General features: G+C 50.4%; 1 protein-coding gene across 2 annotated transcripts in view; it reads left to right on the top strand.

The window, feature by feature from the left end:
* RFTN1 (raftlin, lipid raft linker 1) overlaps nt 1–26,489 on the top strand; it is a 200,741-nt gene that overhangs the window by 134,705 nt on the left and 39,547 nt on the right. For both annotated transcript variants that reach the window (XM_036850561.1, XM_036850562.1), the window contains exons 5-7: nt 1,746–2,091; nt 10,807–11,010; nt 21,420–21,535. In XM_036850561.1, the coding sequence (XP_036706456.1) occupies nt 1,746–2,091; nt 10,807–11,010; nt 21,420–21,535 (666 nt within the window). The remainder of the gene's footprint in view (nt 1–1,745; nt 2,092–10,806; nt 11,011–21,419; nt 21,536–26,489) is intronic.

Raw genomic sequence — 26,489 nt, forward strand, 5'->3', positions numbered from 1 at the left:
ATTACCTTCCCTCAACCTAAGGCTCTTTGGTATAATTATCTCCTCAGTCTTCTTTTAAAACTTTTGTGACCTGTGTGTTGTTTTAGAAGCTTTCCAAAACAATTTCTAAGAGTAGATAGATATCACAGATTAATGGGTAAAAAATGAATTTTCAGGATGGAAAGGATGACTTTAAGTTTTTTTTTTAAAGTTTTGAAGCATGAATTGAGCCAACCATGGGCGTTTGTGTGGGCACATACATCTCCAAGAACTTGATGCTTTGACATGTATCCACTTGACCTTGTACTTAAGAGAATGAACTTGGGCCCAAGCCAGACCTGGCTTTGAACCTGGCTACCCACAGCTTGCTTTATGACTTTATTGTCTCTGGGCCTTAGTGTCCTCATCTGAAATGAAGATCATGATACCATGCAGGGTCATTCAAGGGTTAAGCAAAACAATTTACATAAAACGCACAGTGTAGGGCTTGACACACAGTAGGTCTGTGATAGATGGCAGTTAATACTGTTGTTATCGTTACATCTAGCACAGGCTAGACCTTATAGAAAGACTGGGCTGTACATTCGTGTAGCTGCTCCAGGCCGTTCTCTAGAATGGCCAGTGTTGAACTAAAATGACCTCTTGCTTTAAGTTAGGGTGGGTCATCCGGGGAAGGCTGCCAAGGTTTGCTTCTCCTTTAGAGAGTAGCTCCGTGCTGGTATTTCTTACTAATTCTCAAATGACAGGAGATGATCACTGCAGAAGCCTCGAGATTTTCTGAGGTCATCCACTTGTGGGTTGGTGACTAAGACTCACAGAGCTCTGAGGTCTCCACCTCCTGATTTATTTGTAAAGTGACTTGAGCATTCTTGCCCAGAAAGTCCCCTAAAGCCCATCTTCTGGTTTTGGCCAGCTCTTGCCTGATTTTATTCGGCTATTACTTTCAGTTTGTTTTTCACTTATGACTATTACATTCAATTGCCTGGGGTATTTTTTAGGGAGGGGAGCCTTCACGGGGCACAGAACTCAGTGTGGCCATCCGTCCCCCATCTTGAGGCTCAGGAGTTGAGAAGGTGCCACCTGTGACCTGGACTGGATGGTGGATGGAGAGTCATGGGTCGGTCCAAAGTGATGCCCGTGGGCTGGGTGTGTGGACTGATGTCCTCAGATGTCCCCTCTTGCGGGGCTGCGTGCTTCAGCTTTGGCGTGGTGGTGATTTTCCCCACCTCTGCCCTTCTCTGCCAAAACAATTGTTTCAGAGAGGAAGCTCTTTGGGTCATAAAATGTCATCTGGTAGTTAGTATATGGTTATATAGACGTATTGAGTTATATAGTAGCCTGATGAGCAGGAAGTAGGTGATTCATCAGAAAAAAAAAATAACAAGAAAGTAAACTCTTACCAAAATGAACTTCCTCCTTCAGCCACTCTTTGTTCCAGCTCATTCTTTTAGAACCTTCTTCCAGCTTCTTAGAAAACAATTGCTAATTGGGACTAACACAGTGTTTCAAGGAGAGGCCGTCGCAGCCCTTCATAGCCAAATGCATTATTTTTCCATAGTTTAAAAAAAAATAAGCCCCACACTCTCTGTCCCCAGCTGGGCCAGGGTTGGGGTGTGGGCGCTGCCTTGAGGACCCGGAGCCTTTGCCAGCTCGAGAGACTTCACGTTCAAACAGAAACACCCTCCAAGGCCTCCCTGAGGTATTTCGTTCCCCCTTTGCTGGAACATCCCATTCACTTGTTTCCCTTCATTCTGTTTGCCTCACAGATCCAGGAGGCTGCGAGTCGGGGCCTGAAATTCGTCGGGGTCATACCTCAGTACCACTGCCCTGGGCACTCGGCAGGTGGCAGCCCCCCAGCGGATGCCCGGGATGCGACAGAGCCTGGCAGGTGTGCGGCTACGGAGAACCTGGGGGCTGCCGACGCTCCGGTGGGGACGGACGGAAGCCCAGAGCCCGGCCAGGGCCCGAGAGGGGAGGCGCCCACCGCCCAGCAGCCCGGCTCGCCCTCGGGAGCCGGGGTTGGCACAGAATCCCCTCCACGTGGGGTGAGCGAGACTCCGGATGGACCGGATGGGGACCCGCTGGAAGGGCATGGAGAGCCACTCTCGGGAAGTAAGTATGTCAGCGCTGGGACTCTGACCCGCTGGGAGAGAGGCTGCTAGCTTGTCAGTAATCCCCTTGGCATTTTAGGATAACGAATGGAACTAGAGTGTAGAGAGAGCAGTCCATCAAACAGGAGAAACTGTCAAGCAGTTTTCTGGGCCTCCTGACTGTTTCCTGCCTGAAGCTGTGACTTCCAGGGGTGCGGAGGGGAAGGGGGTGCGGGGCAGGGGGGCAGAACCACGTGACGTTGACTCGTAGTTGCTCCAAATTGTCACGTGTGAAGCAGATTCTAGAACGGGAGGTCGTTTCTCCCGCACGCTCTTGCACTGCCCCTGAATTACCCCGTGTGAACACAGGAAGTGTGAACTTTGCTGGGCACCAGTGCAGAAAGCAGCCTCCACTTTTGGACCCCTTGTTTTGAATATCTGCCTAAAGAAGGAAATCAAGAAAGCCAGCTGAGGACAAATTGTGCAGGAAGCTGGTGATTCAGCTCACGCAGCTGTAAACAGCCAGATTTCAGGGAGCTGTATAGTTGACAGATCAGCACCGTGGAAAGAACGCTGCCAAGGAGAGGCCACCAGTAAGCGACTCCTCTGAATCACATCGTAACGGCCGTCGGAGCACGCCCTTTAGGTTGGGGATTTCAAATAGCAACACAACAAGGATGATAATAGCCAACGTTTATTAATACTTCCTGTGAACCCGGCGCTGGGCCAGCAAGCTTTCCTATGACTACCTCTTCATTTTTCCTATGATGTGGGTGAGCTCTTGCATCATTGCCCATTTTACAGCTGAGTAAACTGAGGTTCAGAGAGTCCATCTGTTGCCCAGGCTGGAAATAGATCTGATGTGTGAGCCCAGGCCGGCTCTCTGCCTGGTCTTTCCTGTGTGACACTCAGACAGACGAACTGAGGCCTCTCAGGGCCTCTCTGAGGCCCTCAGTCTACGGGGAGCTAAGTTTCTCTTCATTTCCCCGTGATTCCCTTTCGTCTTCCTTCTCCAGGAAATCTAGCCTCGAGCCACTTCCTGAGAGCCAGGCCCTCGTATGAGCTGCGTGGTCTCTTCTAGCCTTTGGGAGGTGACAAGTGACAAGACGGACAGGAGGCGGCCACAGGTCTTACGAAGCCTTTCTCCTTAGGCCTTCCTGGATCATCTCCCTGGTTAATGTTACTATTTACGTACTAATTCTGGAAGCTGGCCTCTTAGAAATGACGAGGAACCATTTATACTTTGAGAATAGAAAAGAGGGTGAGGGGCTTCCCTGGCGGTCCAGTGGTTAGGACTCGGCGCTTCCGCTCCAGGGGGGTGCGGGTTCGATCCCTGGTCGGGGAACTGAGATCCCGCAGGCCGCACGGTGCGGCCAGAGAAGAAAAGAGGGTGAAATAGTTTTTCTGGTTATGTCAGTAGTTCCTGAAAAGAAAACTGTGAGCTGGTTAATTCTGGGGCTTGTTTGCAAACTTGACCTTGGAGGGGGAGTTGGCAGCAGCCTCAGTTCTGGGAGAGATTGGGACCGTTTCATGAAAGCCTTGATGTGTGCTGAAGTGGAGGCTCATTTGTGGGACTTCTGCTCCCACAGAGTAGCTGAGAGCACGTTTGGATCCCGTGGGTGACTCCCAAGGAACATCCCAGTCTTATTTCAGAATCCCCCGTTTCTACATGGCTGTTGGGCTGAATCCCGAGAAGGAGGACCGGCCTCCTCGGAGCCCCTCTGTACCATCTCAGGCCCTGGGAGGGTGAGGGATCAGGGCATCACAGGCCCCAGGAGAGAGGGCAGGGAGCACAGGGGTTAAGAACCAGACCTCTTGAGCAAGATATCCTCCTGTGCCTCAGCTCCTTACCCTGTAAAATAGGGATTAAAAAAAAAAAGTTTCCTGTAGAAAGGTGAAAGGAGAGATGCATTTAAAGCACTCCTAAGCGGCGGTTCTTATGACTGGGGTACAGGCTCTGTCGTCCTGACCATGGCCCCCACCTCTGCGCAGAACCCTGCCTTGGAGAAAGGGGGCTCTTGATACTGAGGGTCCCGTCAGGAGTTTTCAGATATTCCTTGTTCCAGAATCCACTTTTCTCCAAGATTCCTTCCAGACTTCCTGCCTCCTGGGGTTGAGTTAACTGGGGAGACTTGTCCTGGGACCCTCCGCCCCAGGTCCCTCCTGCTGTCCTGTGACTGTTCCGTCCCTCACTCAGACACTCCCCCACCATCGCTGGGCACACAGAGACCACCCTCCCCCGACCCCGTGATACCCCAAGTGTCTTGGCCTGCATCTCACTTGCTCAAGTCCCTGTTCTCTATGAGAAAATCAGTTCCTGCTGAGGAATAGCAGGTTAGGGTGTGTCTGGAAGTGGTCAGCCCAACAGTGCATGAGAACTCCAGCTGTGAGGGGCTTATGGTACCACCCCCCACCCCCAGTCTTGCTCGGGAGGCAGCTGTGTGTGTCTGTCGTCTGCTCGTGAGCCTGGCACTGATCCCTCTGCGCAGGAGGCCACAGGTCTCACTGTTACCCTTTAATTCTCTTTTGGTGGAATAAATGAATCTTTGGATCTTTTTCATCAGTCAGTGAACACACAGGGGTTACGCGTGCACAGGCGTGGCCTTGCAGGGGACGGACAGACAAGTCACCATGGTGACAGCCCTCTGAGTGAACTGTTCTGAGCTCTTCCTGTGTGTCTGGACTGAGCTTCACAACAGCTTTGTGACAGAAGATGCTATTATTACACCCGTATCACAGATAAGGACAGTCGCCTGCGTGGCCTCATGGAGTTAAATGTTATCTCCTAGTCTGAGCATTAGCTGGGCATCGTTTCAGCCTCCCAGAAGGCCGGCCGGCTGTCCAGGGACCCTGTCCCCATTCACGGCCCTCACCTGACCCCAGCTTCTCTCCTAATCGTTTTCCGGGGAAGTCTTTCCTTTCCTTCCCTGGGAAGTCCATGCACCATCACCCACCCCGTCCCCAACGCCCCCTCCCCGCTGCTCACTCAGCTTTCACCTCCCTTTCTCTCAGGGCCCCCTAAGGAGGGTGAAGTGTTTTTACTCCTCTTTCTGCCAGGTGGGCTTAAATAGGCAATCACAGCAAGACAATTAAAAAAAAATCCAGAGGGAGCCTCCCTCCTTGCCCCTCCCTTTCCTCCTTTAATTTGTTTCCTTTATAGGAGCCTGGGGGAGCCCATCAGGCAGAGGCTGCTCAGGGCTGCCAGGGAGCTCTCATCTGGAAACAGGGCAGGCCGCCCCTCCCGCTCCCCGCGGGCTGCAGGGACCGCTCTGGTCCAGGGGTTCTGCTCCCCACGCCCACCCGGCTTTCTTCCTGCTCGTCCTGGGGAATTTCCTGTAGGTTTGATGTCAGGCCGTGCAGGCATCACCTGAGCCTTGCTGCAGACTGCTTCCCTTCTCACATCTAGCTTGCCCCGGCCTCCTGGTGAAACACAGAGCACCTGGGAAGAACGGGACCGCGTTCCCATGCCACGTTCTCCATGCATTTCTGTGCTGGGGGGCAGCTTCCTTCATTCACCGCAAACAGGCCAGTGAGGAAGGCCAGTGCACGGCAAGGTTAGGGAGGTGTCGCAGGACGGACCCCTGGCACTTCTCTCCCGGCCTCCAGCATTCCCATCTTGTCTCTGTCGCTGAAACTTGAGCAGGAGAAACAAGGAGGCCACACAGGTTCACGCAAAGTCAACTTGTTCTCACTGGCACCGAAATAATAATGCAAAATCTGCCAAGAGTTACCCTTCCTCCCTGCACCTACTCACTTAAAATGCCTACAGATGCAGCCAGGAACCTGAGCCAGGAATTGCAGTGTCCTTTTCTGGAGGGGGATTCTATTCAGCAGGCCTCCTTGGCAGGCAGCTTCTTCTGGGGGGATACTCCCTGGGCCTTGTCCTCCCCTCCCGGAGCCCCCAGAATAGTTCTACCCTGTGGTTCTGTCCCCCACCCCCAATCTGCCACCATCTTCCCGGCCTTTCACTCAGTCCATTAACAAACAGCTATTGAACACCTCCCTGGCCCACAAACACACACACACACACGTACACACACACGTACACACACACATTACACATGCGCACACGTGCACACACACACATGCACACACACACACACATCGTCATTGTCAGCTCCCGCTCTCCATGTGCCGATGAAATTAGCCTCTTGTTAGATTTGGGAAACAGCCCAGCATTGGGGGTTTGGAAGAGTCTTGGCTTTGCCACTTACCAGCTTGTGATTCTGGAGGATCCACTTGAGGCTTCTGGGCATAGAAGGGACACCGTTCCCCTGTGGAGGTTGGAGTCATGTGGGATGATGGCGGTGGTGATGGCCCTCGTTAATACATTCCCGTCCTGTGGGCCGCTGACATCCTTACAAGTGGGCCCCGTGGATTGCTGTGCAGGCAGCGGGGCCCACACTTTGCCTGGCAAGCAGGCCTCCTCCCAGATGCAGGGATCTGGCCGGGCCTGAGGCCCTTCTGCCCTCTCTTCCTCCAGAGACAGCCACAGCCTCGCCTTCGCAATGACACCTTTCACCTTAGCTCCCCTGCCGTGACCTCAGCAGACCCGAGGTCCCACCCAGCCCGGCTCCCAGGCCAAGTCTGACGCCCACTTGTCCCATCCAACCCAGCCAACTTGCCAGCCTCCTTCTCCCAGTCTGGCCCTGGGAGCCCCATGCTTTCAGCCAGACTCTGAACCCTTTCTTTCCTGCAGCCTGGAGGTCCCCTGGGATGCCAGGACCCACCTGCTACCTGCAAGTTACCACCTCTCTGGGGCCGCAGCTGCAGACAGACTGCAGGCTTCCGTCCCGTGCCTAAGTCCCTACTGCCTGGCACCTGCCTCAGAACCGGGCATCTGCCTTCTTCCTCCTTGTTCCCGAGGAGCTTGGCAAGGCCTGAGTGGACCTGGCTGGCAGGCCGGCAGCGCCCAGCTGGCCCCGGCTCCAGGCCCACGTCCCCTCCTCCCCCTCCCCACCTAGCTCCTTGCCCTTGTCTGGCTCAGGTCAATCCAGCAGACATAGGTGTGGCACCTGCCATGTTTTCTGGACTACCACATTTTCTGGATACAAAGGATCTAAATAACACAAGACAGCACCCCCCCCCCCCACCCCACGTCAGGGGAACACAGCAAGACGAGACAGAAATAGAAGTGCAAGACAGAACAGTCTCGAAGCTCCTTGGGTGCCCTGCCAGGCCAGTCCTGCGGCCATTCTCAGAACATTCTCAGAAACAATGCCTTCCCCCTCCTTTGGGACTTTCTGTCCCATGTCTGGAAAAATCTTCCAGCTGGGGTCATGGCAGAGTCACAGAGCAGCTGAGAAAATGTAAACAAACTTGGTCTTCTTTTTGGAATCCCTGGTGACTGCTCCTGTGAGGATATGTATTGGAGAGTCGGAATATTAAAACATCAAAGGGCATCGTTTGGGGACAGTTTTTCTTGGCTGGTTTCCAGGTGAGTAGAAAGAGGATTGCGGCCAAGGAGGCAGCGGGACAGAGGAGTTTACTGAAGGCTTGGGCATCTGGAAGCAGGTTTCTTCCAATACTTCATAGCTGCTCATGCTCTGGAGGCTCTCGATTCCAACAGCCTTTCCTTTTCCTTCCTGAAAAATTTATTTCTGGCCCTGGCTTTGGCCCTCCTCCCTGTCAGCACCCCACCATCCACCTTCGTCTCCCCGCTCTGTCTCCCCCTGCCCTAACCCCCAAGCCTGCTCCTTCTCCTTCTGCCTTCCCTTTTTCTGTTTCATCACGCGTGTGGGAAAGTTGTGGTTTTGTCTTGCCATGTGACTGGAGATCCTCCTGTGTGATCAAGTGTTGTCATGTATTTTTGGACTTGGCCCACTTCTGAGTTCCCCACTCATCCTCCCATGCAGAGGCTGTGATTTCTTTTTCTTTCTGTTGATAATTCGTACGCATTTGTGCTTGACCGTAGCAGACCATGGGGACTGGTGCTCTGGCCCACCTTGGGGTCACCTGAGGACAGCTTTCCTAGCCTCTGCCTGCAGCTGTTCTCTGGAATGGGCAGATGTCCCAGGGAATTAATGCCTCAGGAGTGGCCTCCATCCCTGAGGACAAATGCCCGGCTTCCTGGCCCCTCATAGAGCAATGTGGGGTGTGCGTATATGGTGTCTCAGGTCCCCAGGTGCCGTGACAGTCCCGCTCATCAATGCAGCCTTCCTTGGCTTTCAGCTCTTCTCTGTTTCTCGTCCCTGTTCTCTCGTTCTGTTTCCTGGGATTACTTCCCAAATGAACGACTTGCACCCAAAAGCTTACAGGGTCTGCTTTTGAAGAAATTGAAATGAAGTCAAGGACTCGCTAAAGCATGACTTACCCTCTTGCCTTTAGTAGCTGCAGGTCTTATTTGAACCACTGGCACCTTGGACTGGAAGACGCCCAATCACTTCCTGTCCCACCCCCCCAGCTCTAATCCGTTGCTTGATTTCCCTCCTTTACAAACCTTCTGTGCTGTCTGCATGACTCCATTCCTAAAGTGTGTATCTGAAAGTCACGAAATAGTCTAGGGGTTGCTAGCTCCATATACCAAGACCTAATTTCTCCTGCGAAAGCACTTACTGGCTGGATTGTAGATGGCTTCCTGAGTCAGGTAAGCGGACCCAGAAGGGTAATATGGGCTGGGGACGATGAACAGGCCAGCGATGGTTGTTGAAGACCCAGGTGGCCGTTTGTGAAGATGGGGACCCCTCCTTCCTAATTGGCTCTACCCCATGGATAGCTTGAAACGGCCTCCCTGTCGGCTTCACCGTTGCTGACGACAAGGTCTGTGGCCCAGCATTGCTCCTGGGAGGTCTCTGCTGGTGCTTGCTCAGATGGGGCTGTGGAAAGCCTTCCTTTGTCCCAGAATACAGTCGCCCTGTGAGATAATTTGAGGTGCTACGTGGATGGACGTTTTTGGTGCGAACGTGCCTCATCATTCGCTCCTGTTTACAGCAAATGGTAGTGGTTTCCCTTATGGTCGTGAAGCAGAGTTTCCTCTTTAAGTGCACTTATTTAGGTAAAGCAGAGTGAGTCCATTTTAAAAAGTAATGTATTCGGATACGGGAAGAATTGTGAAATACTGAAATATGGGATGCAGTGTCCCAGAATGTGAGTCTAGGCGAGGTATCTCCTGCAAGGAGCGTGGATGTCCTTTGTCCTTTTTGCTAATGTCAACCATTGTTTATGACCTTTAAAATATTTCTGTGGAAGAAGGGTGGGGATTTTCTTATTATCCAATTAGATATTTTTGGAAACCAAAGCATATTCCTGACTAGCCCGTGTAAGCAAAGCTTTTTAAGCTGGGTGAACTCTGATTGCTTGACTAAATGAGTAACACCAAAATAGACCTCCAGACTTCGATTGAAATTCCAGGTATTTGCTTCCGGAAGCTGACACTGCTCACTCACGGCCAGTAGCGTGTGTGGCAGGAGGGCGAGGGTCAGCTGCCGGGTGTAGTGAGTATTGATTTTTAAAGAACTGAGCTATAAATGAAGGCACAGGAAGCAGCGCCTCACTCTTAGGGCCTGCTTGGCTATTTGAGCGACCTACCACTCCAGGCAGGAACCTGCACTTACTGGAACATATTTATTTTTACATATCAATGATGTATTTTTGATGTACTTGATTAAGTGTTATGAGTCTGGCCCCAGGAAACACCACTGCAGTTTATAAATAGTCAGTTCAGGGATGAACAAGGTTCCAGGAATTACAGCAGTATTTTTGTCTTGATGTGCCTCTGTGCATTTACTTTTTTTTTTTAAGACCAGCTCTCGCCCCAAAATATGTCTGCTTTTTCTTCTAAGACACACCTTTGTATGAATTTCTAGAAATGTCTACTATGTCCTTCTCTCAAACACCTAACCGTACAAATGAATCCCAGCTATTCATCATATACCAGATTCAAAACCTAAGTCCTGTCGACTAAAAAATGCACAGCATGAGAGTTGCTAGTTAGTTTTATTTTGGGCAAAATGAGGACTCTAGCCTGGGAGACAGCGTTTCAGATAGCTCTGGAAACTGCTCCAGACAGGTGGGGAGAAGGGCAGTGTTACACATGATGTTAGTGAAGGGGGGACGTGCACTGGAGCACACGTGTTGGCAGAGGCTGGTTGCCAGTCACGAGGAACAGGTGTCACTGTTAATGATTTCAGTGCTTTTCTAGATACGAGGAGATGCGAGAATTGGGCTCATAAAATCTTCTCCTGAAACTATCTGACTATCTAAGGGCTTGATCTGCCAGTTTTTCTCAGAGCACAGAGGGCCTCCTTCCTGATCTCCACCCTGAACGCCTTCCAGGGTGCGTTGAGGTCGGTGGCTGCAGTGGATAGTGACCTCATCCTTGTAGAGGCAGATGGCAAGTGCCACCTTTTTTGTTGGCAGTCACCTTAGGACTCAACCTTTGAGGTCCATGTCACTTTTAAGGCACCCTAACTTACTGCTTAGAATTGGTTTTGTTTTTTTGTTTTTTTTTAAATTAGAAGAAATTTTTTTTGGCCACACCACGTGGCACGTAGGATCTTAGTTCCCCGGCCAGGGGTCAAACCCGCGCCCCCTGCAGTGGAAGCACAGAGTCTTAACCACTGGACCGCCAGGGAAGTCCCTGGATTCAGGTTTTATTATTAGGTAACAGTGCCACCTAACAGAACTTCGGCCTTTGATATCGTTTCTTCAGGCTCCTGAGAGATCCCGTCAGGCCCAGTGAGGCAGTATGTCACCGTTTGACCTCTCCTCTCCCTACTCTCTTTACAAATCCCAACAGAAATGGAGATTTTCGCCCTTTTCAACAAACCGAAGAGCCATCAGAAGTGCCGGCAATACTATCCTGTCACCATTCCCCTCCGGGTCTCCAGGAACGGCCAGACGGTGAGCAGTTTGGATGCCAACTGGCTGGAGCACATGAGCGACCACTTCCGGAAGGGCGGCGTCCTGGTCAACTCGGTCTTCTCCCTCGGCTTGGTCAACGGTAGGGAAGGCACAGCCCACCCCTCAGGGGGCCCTTCTGAACCCTGCTGCCTACTCTTGTCCTCTCAGCCCGTCTTCAGAGCCTGCCCTGTTCAGAAAGCTCTGCGGCGGATCAACATGCTGCGTGTGATTTCTGAGTAACACATCTGGAGGAATCTTCCGTAAAGCTCACCACCCATGTTCTCCCAACCCCTGCAGGAGTCAGCCAGGTCTATTCTAACATGACAGAGAAGGGGGAGCAATTCTGTTTCATTGATGGTGGCCTCGATCTAGGTTGCTTTTAAAAACTTTTGAGAAGATTTTCCCCAGGGTTTGTTAATTACCCCCTAGGATCATGCCACTCCAAAAGTGCAAATTGTTTGTAGACACCATTACAGTTTGAAGTAACAATAGCAGCACCTTGGAATTAACCGCAGAGAAGTGAATTGGTTTCTGTAAGCTCCCTGGGGATACACACTGCTCCTGAGTCTCTCGGCACCCAGTGGCCCTGCCAGTAATGGGTTCTCTCTGGGGGGTTGCTGCATGGGTAGCACTATTGGTGTCAGCTTTTCTAAGGCAGAGAGACAGTTTGCCCGAAGTGGGGAGACGTGTCTCAGGCAAAGAAAGGGTTTTCAAGTTAACACGAAGGCAGGTTGGGTTGCTAGGGGTGTCGAAACCGGGAGACAATGTGGGGAGTAGGGCCAACCTGCCAGCATGTGTGGACGCTGAGGGCTGCCAGTCAGCAGGACCCCGAAGTAAGTGAACCGTAAAGTAACACCAGATCCGATGATCCCAGCAAAACGTGGCAGGGGGCACTGACAGCCCTGCGTCTTGGTCGTTGAGCAGTTTTCTCTCTAAAAATTAGCAGCGTCAGGAACAGAGTTTGGATGCTATATGACTTGCGACACTTGGCATGCTAGCAAACATCCTTGGAAGAGACATCAGTCTTCATTCTGAATGTACGTACATGAAATCATCCAAAACCTTAGAACGTTGTACAGTACAAGTCCCTTGTCCCTATCTTAGTAGCGATACCTGATGTTGATATGTTCATATAGTAGCAGCAGGCATTGTACGGTATCGTGGGCCACGACTGTTTGTGGATGGGTGAAGGACATAAGAAAGGTGACGGGCGGTCTGGTGGAACTCGCTGTGTCGACGGGGCTGTTCTGTATGTGTACCGTCCAGTATGGTAGCCACCAGCCACCAGTGGCCACTGACCACTGGAGATGTGGTAAGTACGACTGAGGAGCTTAATTTTTATTTTATTTAATTTTCATTAATTTAAATATCAAGAGCCACGTGCGGCTCATAGCTAGTGTGTTGGACAGTGCAGTTCTAGAGTATATTTTCATTAATACAACTAAGGAAGAGTCAGTTCCATTCCCTGGCGGCAAGGTCAGTAAACTCCCCCTGCTCCAGGAGGCCTTCCCTGGGTGCCTGCAGAGTTCCTGGAAGCCAGGGGTCGTCCCGGACTATTGAAGATGCACCATCCAGCACCAGGGTGTGTGCTAGGGGCAGATGTTTACAGCCCTCGTCATTAGCATTGGGGGGGTGGGGCCAGGGAGGAACCCTCCGCCCCCTGCTTCCTGCAGGGACACCCCGTAGCCCATCTTCGGTTGTGGCGACAGCAGCTCCTTTTATCTCCTCTTGGGCCCAGAGGGGCTCCCTGTGACTGTGCATATCTCCCTGGGAAACTGATGTTAGTTGCACTAACATCTTAAAGACAGGTAGGGAGGCTCTGGACATGGCAGCCGCCGAGCCAGCCACGGGTCACGTCCCCACCTTGGGAGAAGTGGGGTTTCAAAGGGGAAGCTTTCTCTCTTGCCTGCGCGTGTCAGAGGCGAGCTGAGCCCCAAGGGAGGACACCTTGAACTTGAAAGTTCACGCTGCCGTTCGTTGTCTGTCTAGCCATTCTGCCTTTGGCCACCAAGGCTCCGTTACCACCTCCACTCCTCCCCCAACCCCGTTCTCCAACCTTGAGTCCAAAAACACAGATAATGTATACAGTCTTGCTTCAGATTTGACTAGAGTGTTGGAAATGCTGTTATAGCCTCCCTTGGCTTTAAGCTGCATGAAATCCAGCCTTCCTGCCTTGAAGACAGCACGTGAAATTTTCCCTGGCAAGTGCAGCCGAGCAGCCTGCGCTGAGCCTGTGACGTCCCCGCAGCAGGGCTGCCCACACGTCGGGCTCTACCGTAGCTGCACATCCCTCCTGGTGACGGCTGCAAAATTCTCAGAACAAAATGCATCTAAACCCACTCAAAATGCAAACGCGATTTCACCCTGACGTTTCTGATAGGAGGGAGCGTGTGACCTGGGAGAAGGGCTTACTGGGTTAGCGCGTTTCTGCTCTAGGAAAGCCCAGGCTTTCCATTGGCCAGGGAGGAAACATGCATATGTTCTTTTCCCAGAATTTAAAAAAAGAAAAAAAAAAAGCAAGCTAATCATCAGTATAAAAAGAACCTATTTCTAGTAGGATAATTAGTGTCCTTCCAAATAAACCTGGCAGAGCTAGGAGCACACCTTTAAGCTGTTTGACATCTGGAAAAGCATCAGTCTTCTTAACTAGACATTTGTGCTTCTGAATATTTTCCACAGGGTCATAAAATGCATGAGAACTTTGTCGCGTAAACAAGGTGATGTTTAGCCCGAAGAATCCAGTTAAGACTCCGTCTTCTGTTTCCGAGTCTTTACCTCCCAGGACATGGAAAGGCTTGTACCATCCTCGAGTTGGGCTTCTGCGTGTGGCCTCCCGGGCTTCTTTCCTGAGAATGCCCAGGTGTCCTGGGCTGGGAAGGCTGCGGCCTTGGGGTCTGGTAAACTTCAGGCATAGGTGAAAGGGCAGCAGAATGATGGTAACACGCCCCTAGCGGCTCCTGTGTGCTGGTCCTCGGCCAAGCAGCTCACACAGCAACTCATCTGATCCCCATGGCTGAGTGAGGTGGGTTCTGTCGTTATGTCTGTGGAGGCCGAGACACAGAGCACTGAAGTCATTGCCACGGTGCCCAGCTGCTAAGTAGCAAGAAAGTGGTTGGAAGAAAGAAGGGTGTGCGTGGGGAAAAGGGACTTGAGGAGAGAAAAGAGGTGGCCCCCTGGCAAGAGGTTGAGGCCCCCGGCTGGGCCCCTGGGGAGGGGAGAGCTGAAAGTCACCCTTAGGGAAGTAGCAGGACCTGGTGGCAGCCAGCAGCGTGGACGAGCCCAGGGGATGCTCAGACAGCAGGACGGATGGACGCACGGAAACACTGCAGCCAGTGAGACAAAGGCCAGAATCTACGCTTCCCAAGGGTGGGAAAGGCCGGGCAGGGAGACCCTCTGCTGAGCTGGCGCTGCTCAGCACTCGGGTGGGTGCCAGGAGTCTGGGGTAAGGGCGAGGCGGAGCTGGCTGCCCACCTTCTGAAGCTTGTTTTCCCACCAAGGGCTTCCAGGCCTGCAGGGTCCCTGCTGCCACCACTGGCCACCACCAGCTGTCCTTGCCCTGCTCTCACCCCCACTTGTCCCCCTGGCCCCGTCCTTGCTCTGCATCCCTCTTGGTCTGCCCTTTGCCCTCCCCTCCTTTCCCCACCTTGCTCTGCCCTTGGCCCTGTCCTAGCCCTCCCCGTCCCTCTCCCTGCCCCCTGGCCCTCACCCTCCCCTCGCCCCACCCTCACCCTCTCCTAGCCGGGCAGTCTTTCCGCCTCTGGCAGCAGCATCTCTATTCAGCCCACGTTCACAGGTCTTCCATTGTTTCCGAAATGTCCTTTGCAGCAAGTAGTGCAAACCAGAATCCAGTCCAGCGACAGGCACTGCATACGGTGACCACGTCCTTACTGCTCCTTTACCTGGAAGAGTCGTTCTTCATGACCCTGACTGCTTGAAATAAACCTAGCCTCTTAGAATGCCCTGCATTCTGGATTTGTCCGGCCAGGGCCTCCTAATGTTATCTTATTTCTCCAGCCTCTGTTTCCTATAAACTGGAATTTAGTTCTAAGGCCTCGATAAATTAAGCCCTTCGGTCTAGGATACATTCCAGATGCTATTGTGTTTGACGAGCTGTGTCATATCAGGAGACACATTGTACCTAGAAGTCCCTCCTTTCCTACCTCTTTAAAGATTAGCTTTTCCTTAAGACTCTCTCTGATGCCCCAGCTTCACGTCAATCCAAATAACATTTGGTATTTAGACCGCATTTTTGATGCCTGGCATAAACCAGATTACCTTGTATTTGCAAAATACATAGGTAAAAAACATGTACGTATTTTAAATAGAATACACGTAGGGACACATATTTTAGGCAGACGTGTTTGCAGGCCCTCGGGCAGGGCCTGCTTCCTATGCTTCTTAGTGTCCCAGTGTGGACGTCCACCGTGCACTGTATACAGGAGGCGACCAATAAAGGTTTCCGGACGCTGCTCAGTAATGCGTAGTGCTGGGGGGAGCTGCTGTTGGGGTGTGCATCGCCAGGCCCCTGCAGACTGGGGGAGCAAGGGAGGATGAGATTGCAGGAAGTTCACGGCCACTCCCTTGTCTGACCGCAGGCTCCAGGCATGTTGGCCTAGTGGTTGCAGGCGTAGCTTCTATTTCAGAGGAGCCGCTGAATAGCATGAGGGGTAAATTTCACTTACACCATGAAATGCATTTTCTCTTCTCTCCATGGCACATCTTTTAAGTAAATTTTTTCCTGCAGTACAGCACACGTACAGAAACCAAGACAGAGCCTAAGGGTCCAGCTCAGTGGGTTTTCACAAGGCGAGCACACCTGTGTAACCAGCACCAGATCAAGAAACAGAGCATCCCCGCTCCATCAGAGTCCCACTCACGGCCTCACAATGCCTCTCCCCCGGGGCGGCCGCAGTCCTGACTGGAAGCGGCACAGGTGGGGCGTGAGCTTTATGTGGGTGGAGTCTGCCCTTGTGTTTGGCTTCTCTTTGTGAGATTCATCCACATTTTTACACGTCACTGCAGGTCATTTTTTCTCACTGCTGTGTATGCTGTCCCTTGTGTTGATAGATACAGCTTATCCATTTGCACACATATTTTTGTTCTTTCTTTGCCCCATGCAGGAAGGCATGGCCTCTGCATGGATTTGGCCCCAAACAGAAGCCGTAAGGCCATCTCACTGCAACCCCACTGAGATGCACCCAAAACACGAGGGCAGGGGGAGCTGCCTAGTGGTCAGAGCACGCCTGCTCCCTGAGGCTGGGCGCCTAGGCCTCTTATCCCCCGGCCGGAGCACGGCCCCTGGCACATCCTCGTGGTAGCAAAATAAAATATCTGTCACCTGTTGAAAGAGCATAGGCTTTGGAGTCACACAAACTACATTTCAGATCGAGATAGGCCCTTGCATGCGCTTGAATGTGGACACATGGTTTCACGCCTACAGCTTCCTTCCATCTTCTCACCACTTAGAGGGAATGATAACCTTGCAGAGCTTGCGGCGGGGGGAGGGGTTCAGTGAGAAGCCATGAACGTGCCTGGCAGAGGGCCTCATAGCCGGCAAGCACCGAATCAGGGCGTTTCCTCCCCATCTGGTCATCTGGTCAGATAAATGACACTGAAGTTGCAGGCTGCCCCTAACTGTAACTTATTCACCGCCTCAAACAGGGACTGCAGGAAGGCAGGCAGGCCGAGAGCAGAAGTGAGGGCCGCAGAAGCTAGAGAAGCCTGCTCCACTCTTGATAATGTCAGCAGATTAGCTGTGGGGTGATGGGGGAGCTGCACACACCATTGTCCGATTGATTGAGCGCGGCTGCGCGTCCCTGTTACACGGGCGATTATGGCTATGCAGTTGGTACAGGCCACTCCTGGAACCAAGGTGGTGCCGTGAGTGCCATGCTGGTGGGGAAAAGGGGTTTCAGGGGGCCAAGGACATCCGTTATGCCAGTGACCCCAGTGTGGGCATTTAAACCATCCTAGCCTGTTAAAAGGAGAACAGTAACATTTTCTAGTAGACCACATGCATCGACCCCTTGCTATGGCGTGTGCATTTCACGCTGGACTTGGGAGAGGACCAGCACCTAGGGTGAGCCTGAAGGGTAGCTTGCTAGGTGGAGTCTTCGTGTCCCGGAGGCTGCAAGGGAAGAGCAGTTTTCTCATAGAATTTACCTCTTGGGATAATAGGGCAAATCTCCTTTTCTCACATCCTTCTTGTAAAGCATAAGCTTGGAAAGTTAAGGTGGCCTTTTGCCAAAAGACCGGCATCAAATATTTATACAATGCCAGGGCAAACAGCTTTCTGTGCACAGTAGGGAAGCATCTTTACTTTAATAAAAAAATGCAGTGATAATGGAATGTTTTCCATGGATGGAAGATGATTTAACCTTTTTGCATGGAGAGCTGCACTCTGAGAGAGACCTATGTATACCAGCTCGGAGCACACTACAGCGAGGTTGAGCCAGGAAGGTGATGAAGAGACGGGTGGTGGATGAGGCCGTCAAAACAAGGGGCTCTTTAAAAGCCCAGCTGTCTGCTGTCTGTGGTTCACTGACTTTTTTGCTGTTACAGATGACCAAATTTTGACAGCCATTCTGAACTTGCTGTGTAGTTAAGTGGGTGAATCAGCACTCTGGGTTCAGAAGAGCAGAGCAGCGGGCCGAGACACTGCAGGCAGGACTGAATGAGGAAGATGGTAAATAAGGACCTAGTTTGTTCCTGCTTCACGCCCCCAAGCCTGGACCACACAGCCCTCCTCCCAGGCTTGTGACTTGGAGCGAAGGAGGGGATGCCAGGCAGGGGGTAGGAAAGAAAGTCTGCGTGGGCTGCGCCGTCTCCTTCCCCAGGTGGACCTCAACTCTATCTATATCGTGCTGAGTACTCTTAATACTTAGAGCATGCGGTAGGCGCATTTAAAGGGCTTGGAGGCTTTCCAGTAAGGAAATGTGTAGGTAGAGACTTTGGAAATTGGGTATAACATATTTTTGTAGAAGCCTTGAAGAAATGTGTGCTGGGATCATATGCTACTGAAGGATCAGTGAGTATCTTCTGTGTCCCAAGCATCACCAGGTCAGGACTTGGGAAAGCTTTATTCAAAGGGTTTCCGTAGGGCATCCCTACTGTGGCAGAGGCTCCAGCTGGACCTGTGTTACCCAGAACTTGCTAAGTGAGCTGGACTATGGTCCGTGCTTGTCCTGGAGCCCAAAATATTTAAATGTGGTTCAGCCAAAGAGCAGTTCTGTCCTTCCTTGGTCACCTTAGTAAAATGTCTTTTAGGAGGACATTGAACAAACACTTGGGGGGAACTTTTTAGCAGAGCGGATGAGAGAGGCAAGCTTAGCACTTTTGCTAAGGCTGATTGGTAACAGACTCTCGGTATAGGAAACAAATACAAAAATGGAGCATAGTATTGATTAACCCACAGGGATCTTACTTGAAATGGAGTATTGTCTTGTCCAGTAGGAAGAATATTAGTATGAGGCTGCTGTACTCCAGGAATTCCCCTCAGAGCTGTGGTTTGTTGAGTTGGTCAGGCCCCTCTATCATTCTGGAACAATCAGGAATATTCCCCAGGCTAAGTGAAGTACACTGGTCTCAGATTTCTTAAGTTTCAATTGGGCATTGTAACAGTCAGATATTGCCAGGATGGTGCTGTGTAACAAACCACTCCAGAGCTCACTGGCTTAAAACAGTAATAATTTATTCTCTCATATTTGTAGGTTGCCTGGAGCAGCTTCTTTGAGGCAGCTGGGCCCACTCTCAGGTCTGTGGATCAGCTGATCTAGGCTAAGCTCCACTGGGGCAGCTCTGTTCCAACAGGCTAGCTGGGGCATGTGCTCTCGAAGTGGTGGCACAGATGTGAGATCAAGTTCAACCACGCCAGTGCTTTGCAAGCCCCTGCTTGTGTCACCCCCACTAAGATCCCACTGGCCAAGCGAGTCACGTGGATAAGCCCCTGGTTGGCTTATCTCCCCACCATTGTCTTAGTCTTGAATTTCTTCTCATGATTCTGCTGCTTGTCTGGTCCTTGGTGGCCCCTCATTCAGTCTGCATTTCTATTCAAGCTGTGTCCTCTACCTTGAACTCTCAAACCCCGCAGATCCATATGCCTGGCTTGCAGTTAGTTCATATCTCTACTCAAAGTGGGGGGACCTACCCTGAGCACTTCTTTCAGAAACAGCCGTGCCATTGCCTCTACCTCCATGCAACACCCCCCCCCACCCCCACCCCAGCCCACTTTATATTCTCATAGCATTTATCCCCTGGGACATTATGTTTTCTCCCCCTTCAGGGCAAGGGAAGCTCCGTGGGGGCGGGGTCTTCATTTGTCACCAGTGATCACGAGAGTACCTGGCACATAATGGGTGCTCAGAATAGACTGAAAACAGTAGGGTTTCTGAGTCAAAGAGGATGGACTTTTGTGTTTCAGTCTTTTGAGATGTTGTTAAGTTGTTCTCTGGAAAGGTTGTGCAGCTAAAATTCCCTTCAACCCTGGAAGTTTTTTTTTTTAATTAATTAATTAATTAATTAATTAATTAATTTACGTCTATGTTGGGTCTTCATTACTGTGCATGGGTTTTCTCTAGTTGCGGTGAGCGGGGGCTACTCTTCGTTGTGGTGCGCGGGCTTCTCATTGCGGTGGCTTCTCTTGCTGTGGAGCATGGGCTCTAGGCACGTGGGCTTCAGTAGTTGTGGCACGTGGGCTCAGTAGTTGTGGCTCTTGGGCTCTAGAGCACAGGCTCAGCAGTTGTGGCGCACAGGCTTAGTTGCTCTGCGGCATGTGGGATCTTCCCAGACCAGGGCTCAAACCCGTGTCCCCTGCATTGGCAGGCGGATTCTTAACCACTGCGCCACGAGGGAAGTCCTGGAAACTTTTTACATACAATAAAGAGTGTTAAGCGTAGCCATTTATTTATTACTTATTTTTGTTGTTGCAAATAATTTTCTCATTCTGATGACTTTTTGACTGTGCTTGTGAGGTCTGTTGGAAGACAGAAGCTGAAGGTTGCTATATGTTTCCATCTGTCTGTCTTTTTGTGACTTCTGGAAAGTGCTGGCAGTTCCTGAACTCCAGTGTGACTCAGGGGGCTTTCTGTGTTTGTCTCCCTTCCCTTACTGATGAAGAAAAGATCACATTATTGTGTGAATTGTCCTTTATATCACTAAACATATTTTTATGTCTGTTGCCATAACAAAACACCACAGACTGGTTGGCTTGAACAATAGACATTTATTTTCTCATAGATCAGGAGGCTGGACGTCCATGATCAGGGAGTTGGCAAATTCGGTTTCTGGTGAGGCCTCCTTTCCTGACTTGCAGATGGCCACCTTCTCTGTGTCCTCCTATGGGCTTTCCTCTGTGCAAGGTTAGGGGGTTGGGGTGGGTGGTGCTCTGGTGTCTCTTCCTCTTCTTGTAAGGACATCAGTCCTGTTGGACTAGGGCCCACCTTTATGACCTCACTGAACCTTAATTACCCCCGGAAAGGATGTGTTTCCAAATGTACTTACTTTGGAGGTTAGAGCTTCAACATATGAATCGGGGGTGGTGGGTGGGGACAGAGTTCAGTCCAGAACAGTGCGACTGAGCAGTGATTTGTAGGATACTGACCAGGAGGAATTCTCTGTCTACAACCCCCTTTCACAGGCAAGAAACCAAACCCCTCAAAGGGTCAGATCCCTTTTCCGATAGAGCATGGGCCCAAACCACCTGCTTCTGAGTCCATTCCTCTGTTCCACAGTCCCTCATCTAAGTGAATCTAGGGTATTTAGGAGCCATTAACTTAGAAAGTGCCTCCTTGAAAGTCTTCTTCAGGGGCAAGGACCCTGTTGTGTTTTTCTTGACATCCTCACGGCCTGAGACAGTTCTGAATCATGCTATGTTTGATGTAGGTTTGTTGAATTACACGGAACTCGGAACTTTACCATTAACTATAGCAGTGCCCAGGGAAACATTTTCAATGGTAAATCATTTTGAAAAATTCTCCCTTCCCCCAAATTTCACCTCCTGACAAGAGCTGCGTGAAGTGTCCCATGTACTGCACCCACGTCACACAAATGTAGAGGAATCAGCGCATCTGGACTGCGTTTGCAAGCCCAGAGCTGCTGCATTGCGTCTATCCCCACTTCAAAATAATTTCTCTCACCTCAATATAGTTTTCTTCTAAAAACTGTCTCTAAATGATTGCATTTCCCCCGAATAAGTTCTCCCCAGTGCATCCTGACGTTGGAGCGTGAAAAGGAAGGTAAACGCGTGAAATCAAATGGTGATTGCTAACAATGAAATTTGGGCTCATAAAATCAAGGCTATTATTCAAAACTGTGAGGTAAATTAGTCTCATTCATTCTGATGGGACTAGACTCTATGGTTGTGTATGCCTTCTTTAATTAACATGCTGAAAAGATGTTCTGATTGGGATTATTAATGAATGCAGTGAAAATTTTTGCTGCCTGTAAGGCTTCTGCCACAGACGGTTTACAGCAACCTCCCTCCACCCCGCCCCGCCTTTTCTTTTTCCACAGATTCCTTACGCGGCTTGACAGATGGAGTATTCATCTTTGAAGCTGTTTCCACAGAAGATAGCAAAACCATGCAGGGCTATGATGCTATTGTAGTGGAACAATGGACGGTTCTGGACGTAAGTGTTGGGATTGGCAGTGGTGCTTTTCTTGTTTGGACAGTGATTGTTTTACCCGCTCGCTCCTCTGAGCGTGGCTGCTGCTGGACGTCGCTTTCCTCTGAGCGGCAGTTGGACCTCCATACACCCTGTGAGGACCCCTTTCGTCCTTTGGTGCCCCTCCTATGCCACCCCCAGTTGGGGGATGGGCCCCACTTTTCCCTTTCTGTAGAAAAAACACATTGTGTGAGCCGGGTAGAAAAGATTCTTCTTTCATTAATTTGAAAGCGCTAAGTGACATAAGTGAGGCAAACGCATAGTTTGCGGCCCCCATAATAATTAGAGCATCATCGTTACTGGAGCTAGACTCTATGGCCCCCTCTGACGGGGCCATGGAAATTTATATGCCAGAAGAAATTTATATGCACCTGCGCTCTTAACCTTCACAATACGTCTGAGTACTGTGATTGCTCCCATTTTACAGATGAGGAAACTGAGGCACAGGGAGGTTAGAACCCTGGCCCATTAAGTGTAGAAGGCGGTCTTTGAGAAACGTTGACCCGCAAGGCCACCAGATTGCTGTGGGCAGAGGAATTCCTCAAGCTGTGTTCCGCTGGGATTTGGGAAGGGGAGAGCTGATTTCTTTCTGAGGTTTGCTGGTGTGTATTTTAAAGGCATTTCTGCAACTGTTGAAACATGGACTTTATAGACCAGTCTCTTGTCCACCCAGCATCTGGGATGTTTGAAGATAGGGGACTGATTTCTGAATGCTCTCAAGTTGGCCCTAGAAGGACACAAGGTTGGCGTCGCTCCGAGGGGCCCTGCCAGACAGGGGGGTCTCTGTGCCAGAGGAGGACATATGAGGAAGCAGCTCTTGGTGCAGAGTGCGGGGCACTGGGACCTGCCACACCCTTGTGCCCTTTGGCACTGCAGCCTGTGGCCAGTCCCCCGCCTGGAGCTGGGGTGGAGCGCCCCATGGGCACCGTTGCTTAGCCTTTGAGCCTGCAGCCGTTCCGAGGAGGCCTGATGTGGGGAGCAGGGGTGTGGGGGGGCAGCCTGCATCTGAGTAGGGATGGGAAACAGCTGCTTGCAAATGTGACAGAATAGAGGCCACAGAAAAACTGTAATAATCAGAAACAGGAATTCCAAAATCACAGCATCCAGGGCCAGTTAGGTTGGAGGCCAGGGGTCCTGCAGGCATAAATAGTGAAGAAGGTAAGGAGGTAGGTGATGACCTGCTTTGCCGTCAGGCTCCGCCAGTGACTTCCGCCCACCGTTGGTCCCAGTGAGCCTCCGTGCCCCTAACTGGAAACGGGGTGCAGAGGAAGTGAGGCTCTGTCGAAAATGCAGAGTCCAATGTGGGCAGGTCATGTCCCCCCTGGGGACCTTAAACTTCCACAACTGTAAGATGGGGCGGTCCGTTCACCCAGCCTGCCACGTGTGGTAGATGCAGGATCTCAAGGACCCCGTCCGGACAAGCCCATGCTGGCTGCCCTGCACCCACGAGCTGCAGCACTCGGTTTGCTCTGTGACACAGGGCTGTATCAGCAAGCGATGCGTGGCTGCACCAGAAACACGTTGCGTGATTTTGCACATGCGATCGGCCACAGGGCCATGGGGACGTGTATAAAATCCCTTGCTGTCTGCACGTTAAAGTGGCTGTGAAAGGCAGGCTTTGTGGTTTCCTCAATACAGATGGTTTGATGGCAGTGATCCAAAATTGCCTAGGAAAGTGGTTCTCAAAGTGTGGTCCCAGGACCAGTATCAGCAGCACCTGGAAGTTGTTAGACATGCAGATGCTTGGGCCCCACCCTGGACCTACTGAATGGGAAGCCCTGCGGGTGGGCCCAGCCATCTGGGTTTTAACAGGCTCTCTAGGTGGTTCTGAAGCTTCCTCAGTTTTAAGAACTAGTGTCTGAAAGAACGGTACAGATGCCACTTTCCCCAGATGTCTATGGTCGTTTGATATTTGATGAAAAGGGTGATAGGAAAAACACCCCAAAGATTCGTCTTTCTTCAGCCTTCGAAATATTGAAATTTTAACATGTGACCTTGATGCGTAACTGGAGGGAACGCCTACTATCTAAAAAGTCTGTGGGAGGGAATTCCTGGGTGGTCCAGTGGCTAAGACTCTGCACTCCCGGTGCAGGGGGCCCGGGTTCCATCCCTGGCTGGGGAACTAGATCCCACATGCATGCCGCAACTAAAAAGATCCCGCGTGCTGCAACTAAGACCCGGCACAGCCAAACAAATAAATATTTTAAAAAATAAAATGTCTGCAGGAGGGAGATAATGGTTACAAACTCAAGTAAGGACACGGTTGTCATTTTTTGCCCCTGTCAATTTTTTAAATTGTTAATTTTTTAAAACTGAAGTATAGTTGATTTACAGTGTTGTGTTAGTTTCAGGTGTACATCAAAGTGATTCCGTTTTTTATGTATATATAAAGTATGTGAAATATATAAAGTATGTATATATATATATATACACATATATATATATATATATTCTACATACTTATATATTCTTTTTCATATTCTTCTCCCTTATAGGCTACTACAGAATACTGCGTATAGTTCCCTGTGCTACACATAGGTCCTTGTTGGTTACTTATTTTATATATAGTAGTGTGTATATGTTAATCCCAAACGACTAATTTATCCCTCCCCACCTTTCCCCTTTGATAACCATAAACTTGTTGTCTATGTCTGTGGGTCTATTTCTGTTTTATATTTAAAGTTAATTATATCTTTTTTTAGGATTCTACATGTAAGTGATATCATATGATATTTGTCTTTCTCTGTCTGTCTCACTTACTATGATCATCTCTCCGTCCATCCATGTTGCTGCAGATGGCATTACTTCATCCTTTTTTATGGCTGAGTAATATTCCATTGTGTATATACACCACGTCTTCTTTATCCATTCATCTGTCGATGGATGTTCATCTTTGTTTCCCAAGGCATCCAGTAAATGCTTCCTGAATCGGATTGAAAGCCTTTTGGTTCAGCCCAAGGGTAGACCAGTGTTTCTCAAAATTGAGCTTGTGTCTATCTGGAAAGCTTTTTAAAAGACACACGTCCAGGCTCTGCCCCCAAGTTTCCTATTCAGCCCACTGTGAGACTCAATCCCTGCCTTAGAGGAGCCACGTGTATGCAGCTGTTACCAGCACAGCCCAGCAGGGTCCAGTCTGGGGTGGGCTTGCCCCTGGCCCAGCAATTGGAAGAGCTCTGTCCGACCCACAGACAGCTGCTCCTCTGCACGTGCCTCTGGTTGTGCGGGGGGGGAGTCCAGCTCCCTCACCTCTATCCTCGAGACCATCCCCTTCCTCTCCTCCCCACCCTTATGGCCTCTGGGGAAGGCCTTTCCTGTTCAAGCCCTGGGCAGGTCCCTCTTGGCTTGTGGTTGATCCTGCTTTTCTGGCAGCCACTCTCCTCCCGGAGCCTCCCAGGGCTCTGACCACAAAGTATCTCTAACCAGCTCTTTCTCTTTTCTCACAGTTGGGACTGACGTGTCCCTTTCCTGCCCCTTTACTCCTCTGCCCGTTAATATCCTCAAGCTCCGTGTGCAGATGTGCCAGTCTAATTCGGCCACATCTTCCTGGCTTTCCTCTCCCCCGCACCCCAGACCACACACACACACACAGACACACACACTTTCACAAGACAACCTACCTGGCTCTTTGCAGCTCTGCAGACAGGGCGGTATGTTGGAAAGAGAACGTGGATTCTCGAGTCTGGCCCGGGTAGGCTTCCTGCTCTCTTATTTCTTGCTGAGTGTATGAAAAGGAAACCACCCCCTCTTTGCTTTTCCATTTTTCAATTGTATAAATGGAGACACGGGTAACAACCTCTCGAAGTCGATGAGAATGAAAAGAGATAACGTATTTAAAAGTTGTGAATGTCGTACTTGGCATAGAGTAAGTAAATACTGTTTTCTTGTTATCGGTCACCCGGGATCATCAATTAGAAAGATCGTCTGCCTATTGCATTGATCTTGTTCTAAAAGCACAGAGGAGGCTGGGCTAGGGAACATGTGGAGTCAAATGCAAATAATTGCATTTTTCTCAGTTGGAAACCTATGGCCTAAAATTAAAGGCAGTTGTGAATGGGATGAAAGTCCATCCATAGGGCATTTATAACATGTATTTGGCTTATGCTCTATGAGTTTACAGTCTAGAGTGTGAGCAGAAAGGGTGATTCTTTGAAAGGAAAGGGGGAAGCTACATAGACGAATAGGTGAAGAGGAAGAGAGAGGCAGAGAAAGGGACCGTCATCTTCTCTCTGTCTGCACATCCTTCAGCCTGACTGCCCAATGGACTTGGAGGGTACCACCAGGAGCTGGTGAGCCATAGAGCCTCTCCGTCCTCATCCCACTCCCTGGAGTGTCTTCTAGCTCACAAGTGCTTCTTGTGAAATTTGCCACCAGAACTGAACATAAGACAGTAGGGAAAGTGCTTTGAGTTGATGTGGTTGTCTTGGGAGCTGGTGGGTTAACTGAAAAAGTCACTGAAAAAGAACCAAAGAAAATCATATTCAGAGGGAAGGATTGGGAGTTTGGGATTAACAGATGCAAACTTTTTTTTTTTTTAATTTCAAATACATATATAATTTTTCCAAGCCTCCAAAGATTTTTTTTTGTTAGTTTCTCCTCTATAACAAAGTGAATCAGCTATACGTATATATATATATCTCCCCATATCTCCTCCCTCTTGCATCTCCCTCCCACCCTCCCTATCCCACCCCTCTAGGTGGTCACAAAGCACCGAGCTGATCTCCCTGTGCTATGCGGCTGCTTCCCACTAGCTATCTATTTTACATTTGGTAGTGTATATATGTCCATGCCACTCTCTCACTTCGTCCCAGCTTACCCTTCCCCCTCCCCGTGTCCTCAGGTCCATTCTCTACATCTGCATCTTTATTCCTGTCCTGCCCCTAGGTTCTTCAGAACCTTTTTTTTTTTTTTAGATTCCATA

The sequence above is a fragment of the Balaenoptera musculus genome, chromosome 4 (assembly GCF_009873245.2).
Source record: "Balaenoptera musculus isolate JJ_BM4_2016_0621 chromosome 4, mBalMus1.pri.v3, whole genome shotgun sequence".
Lineage (NCBI taxonomy): Eukaryota > Metazoa > Chordata > Mammalia > Artiodactyla > Balaenopteridae > Balaenoptera > Balaenoptera musculus.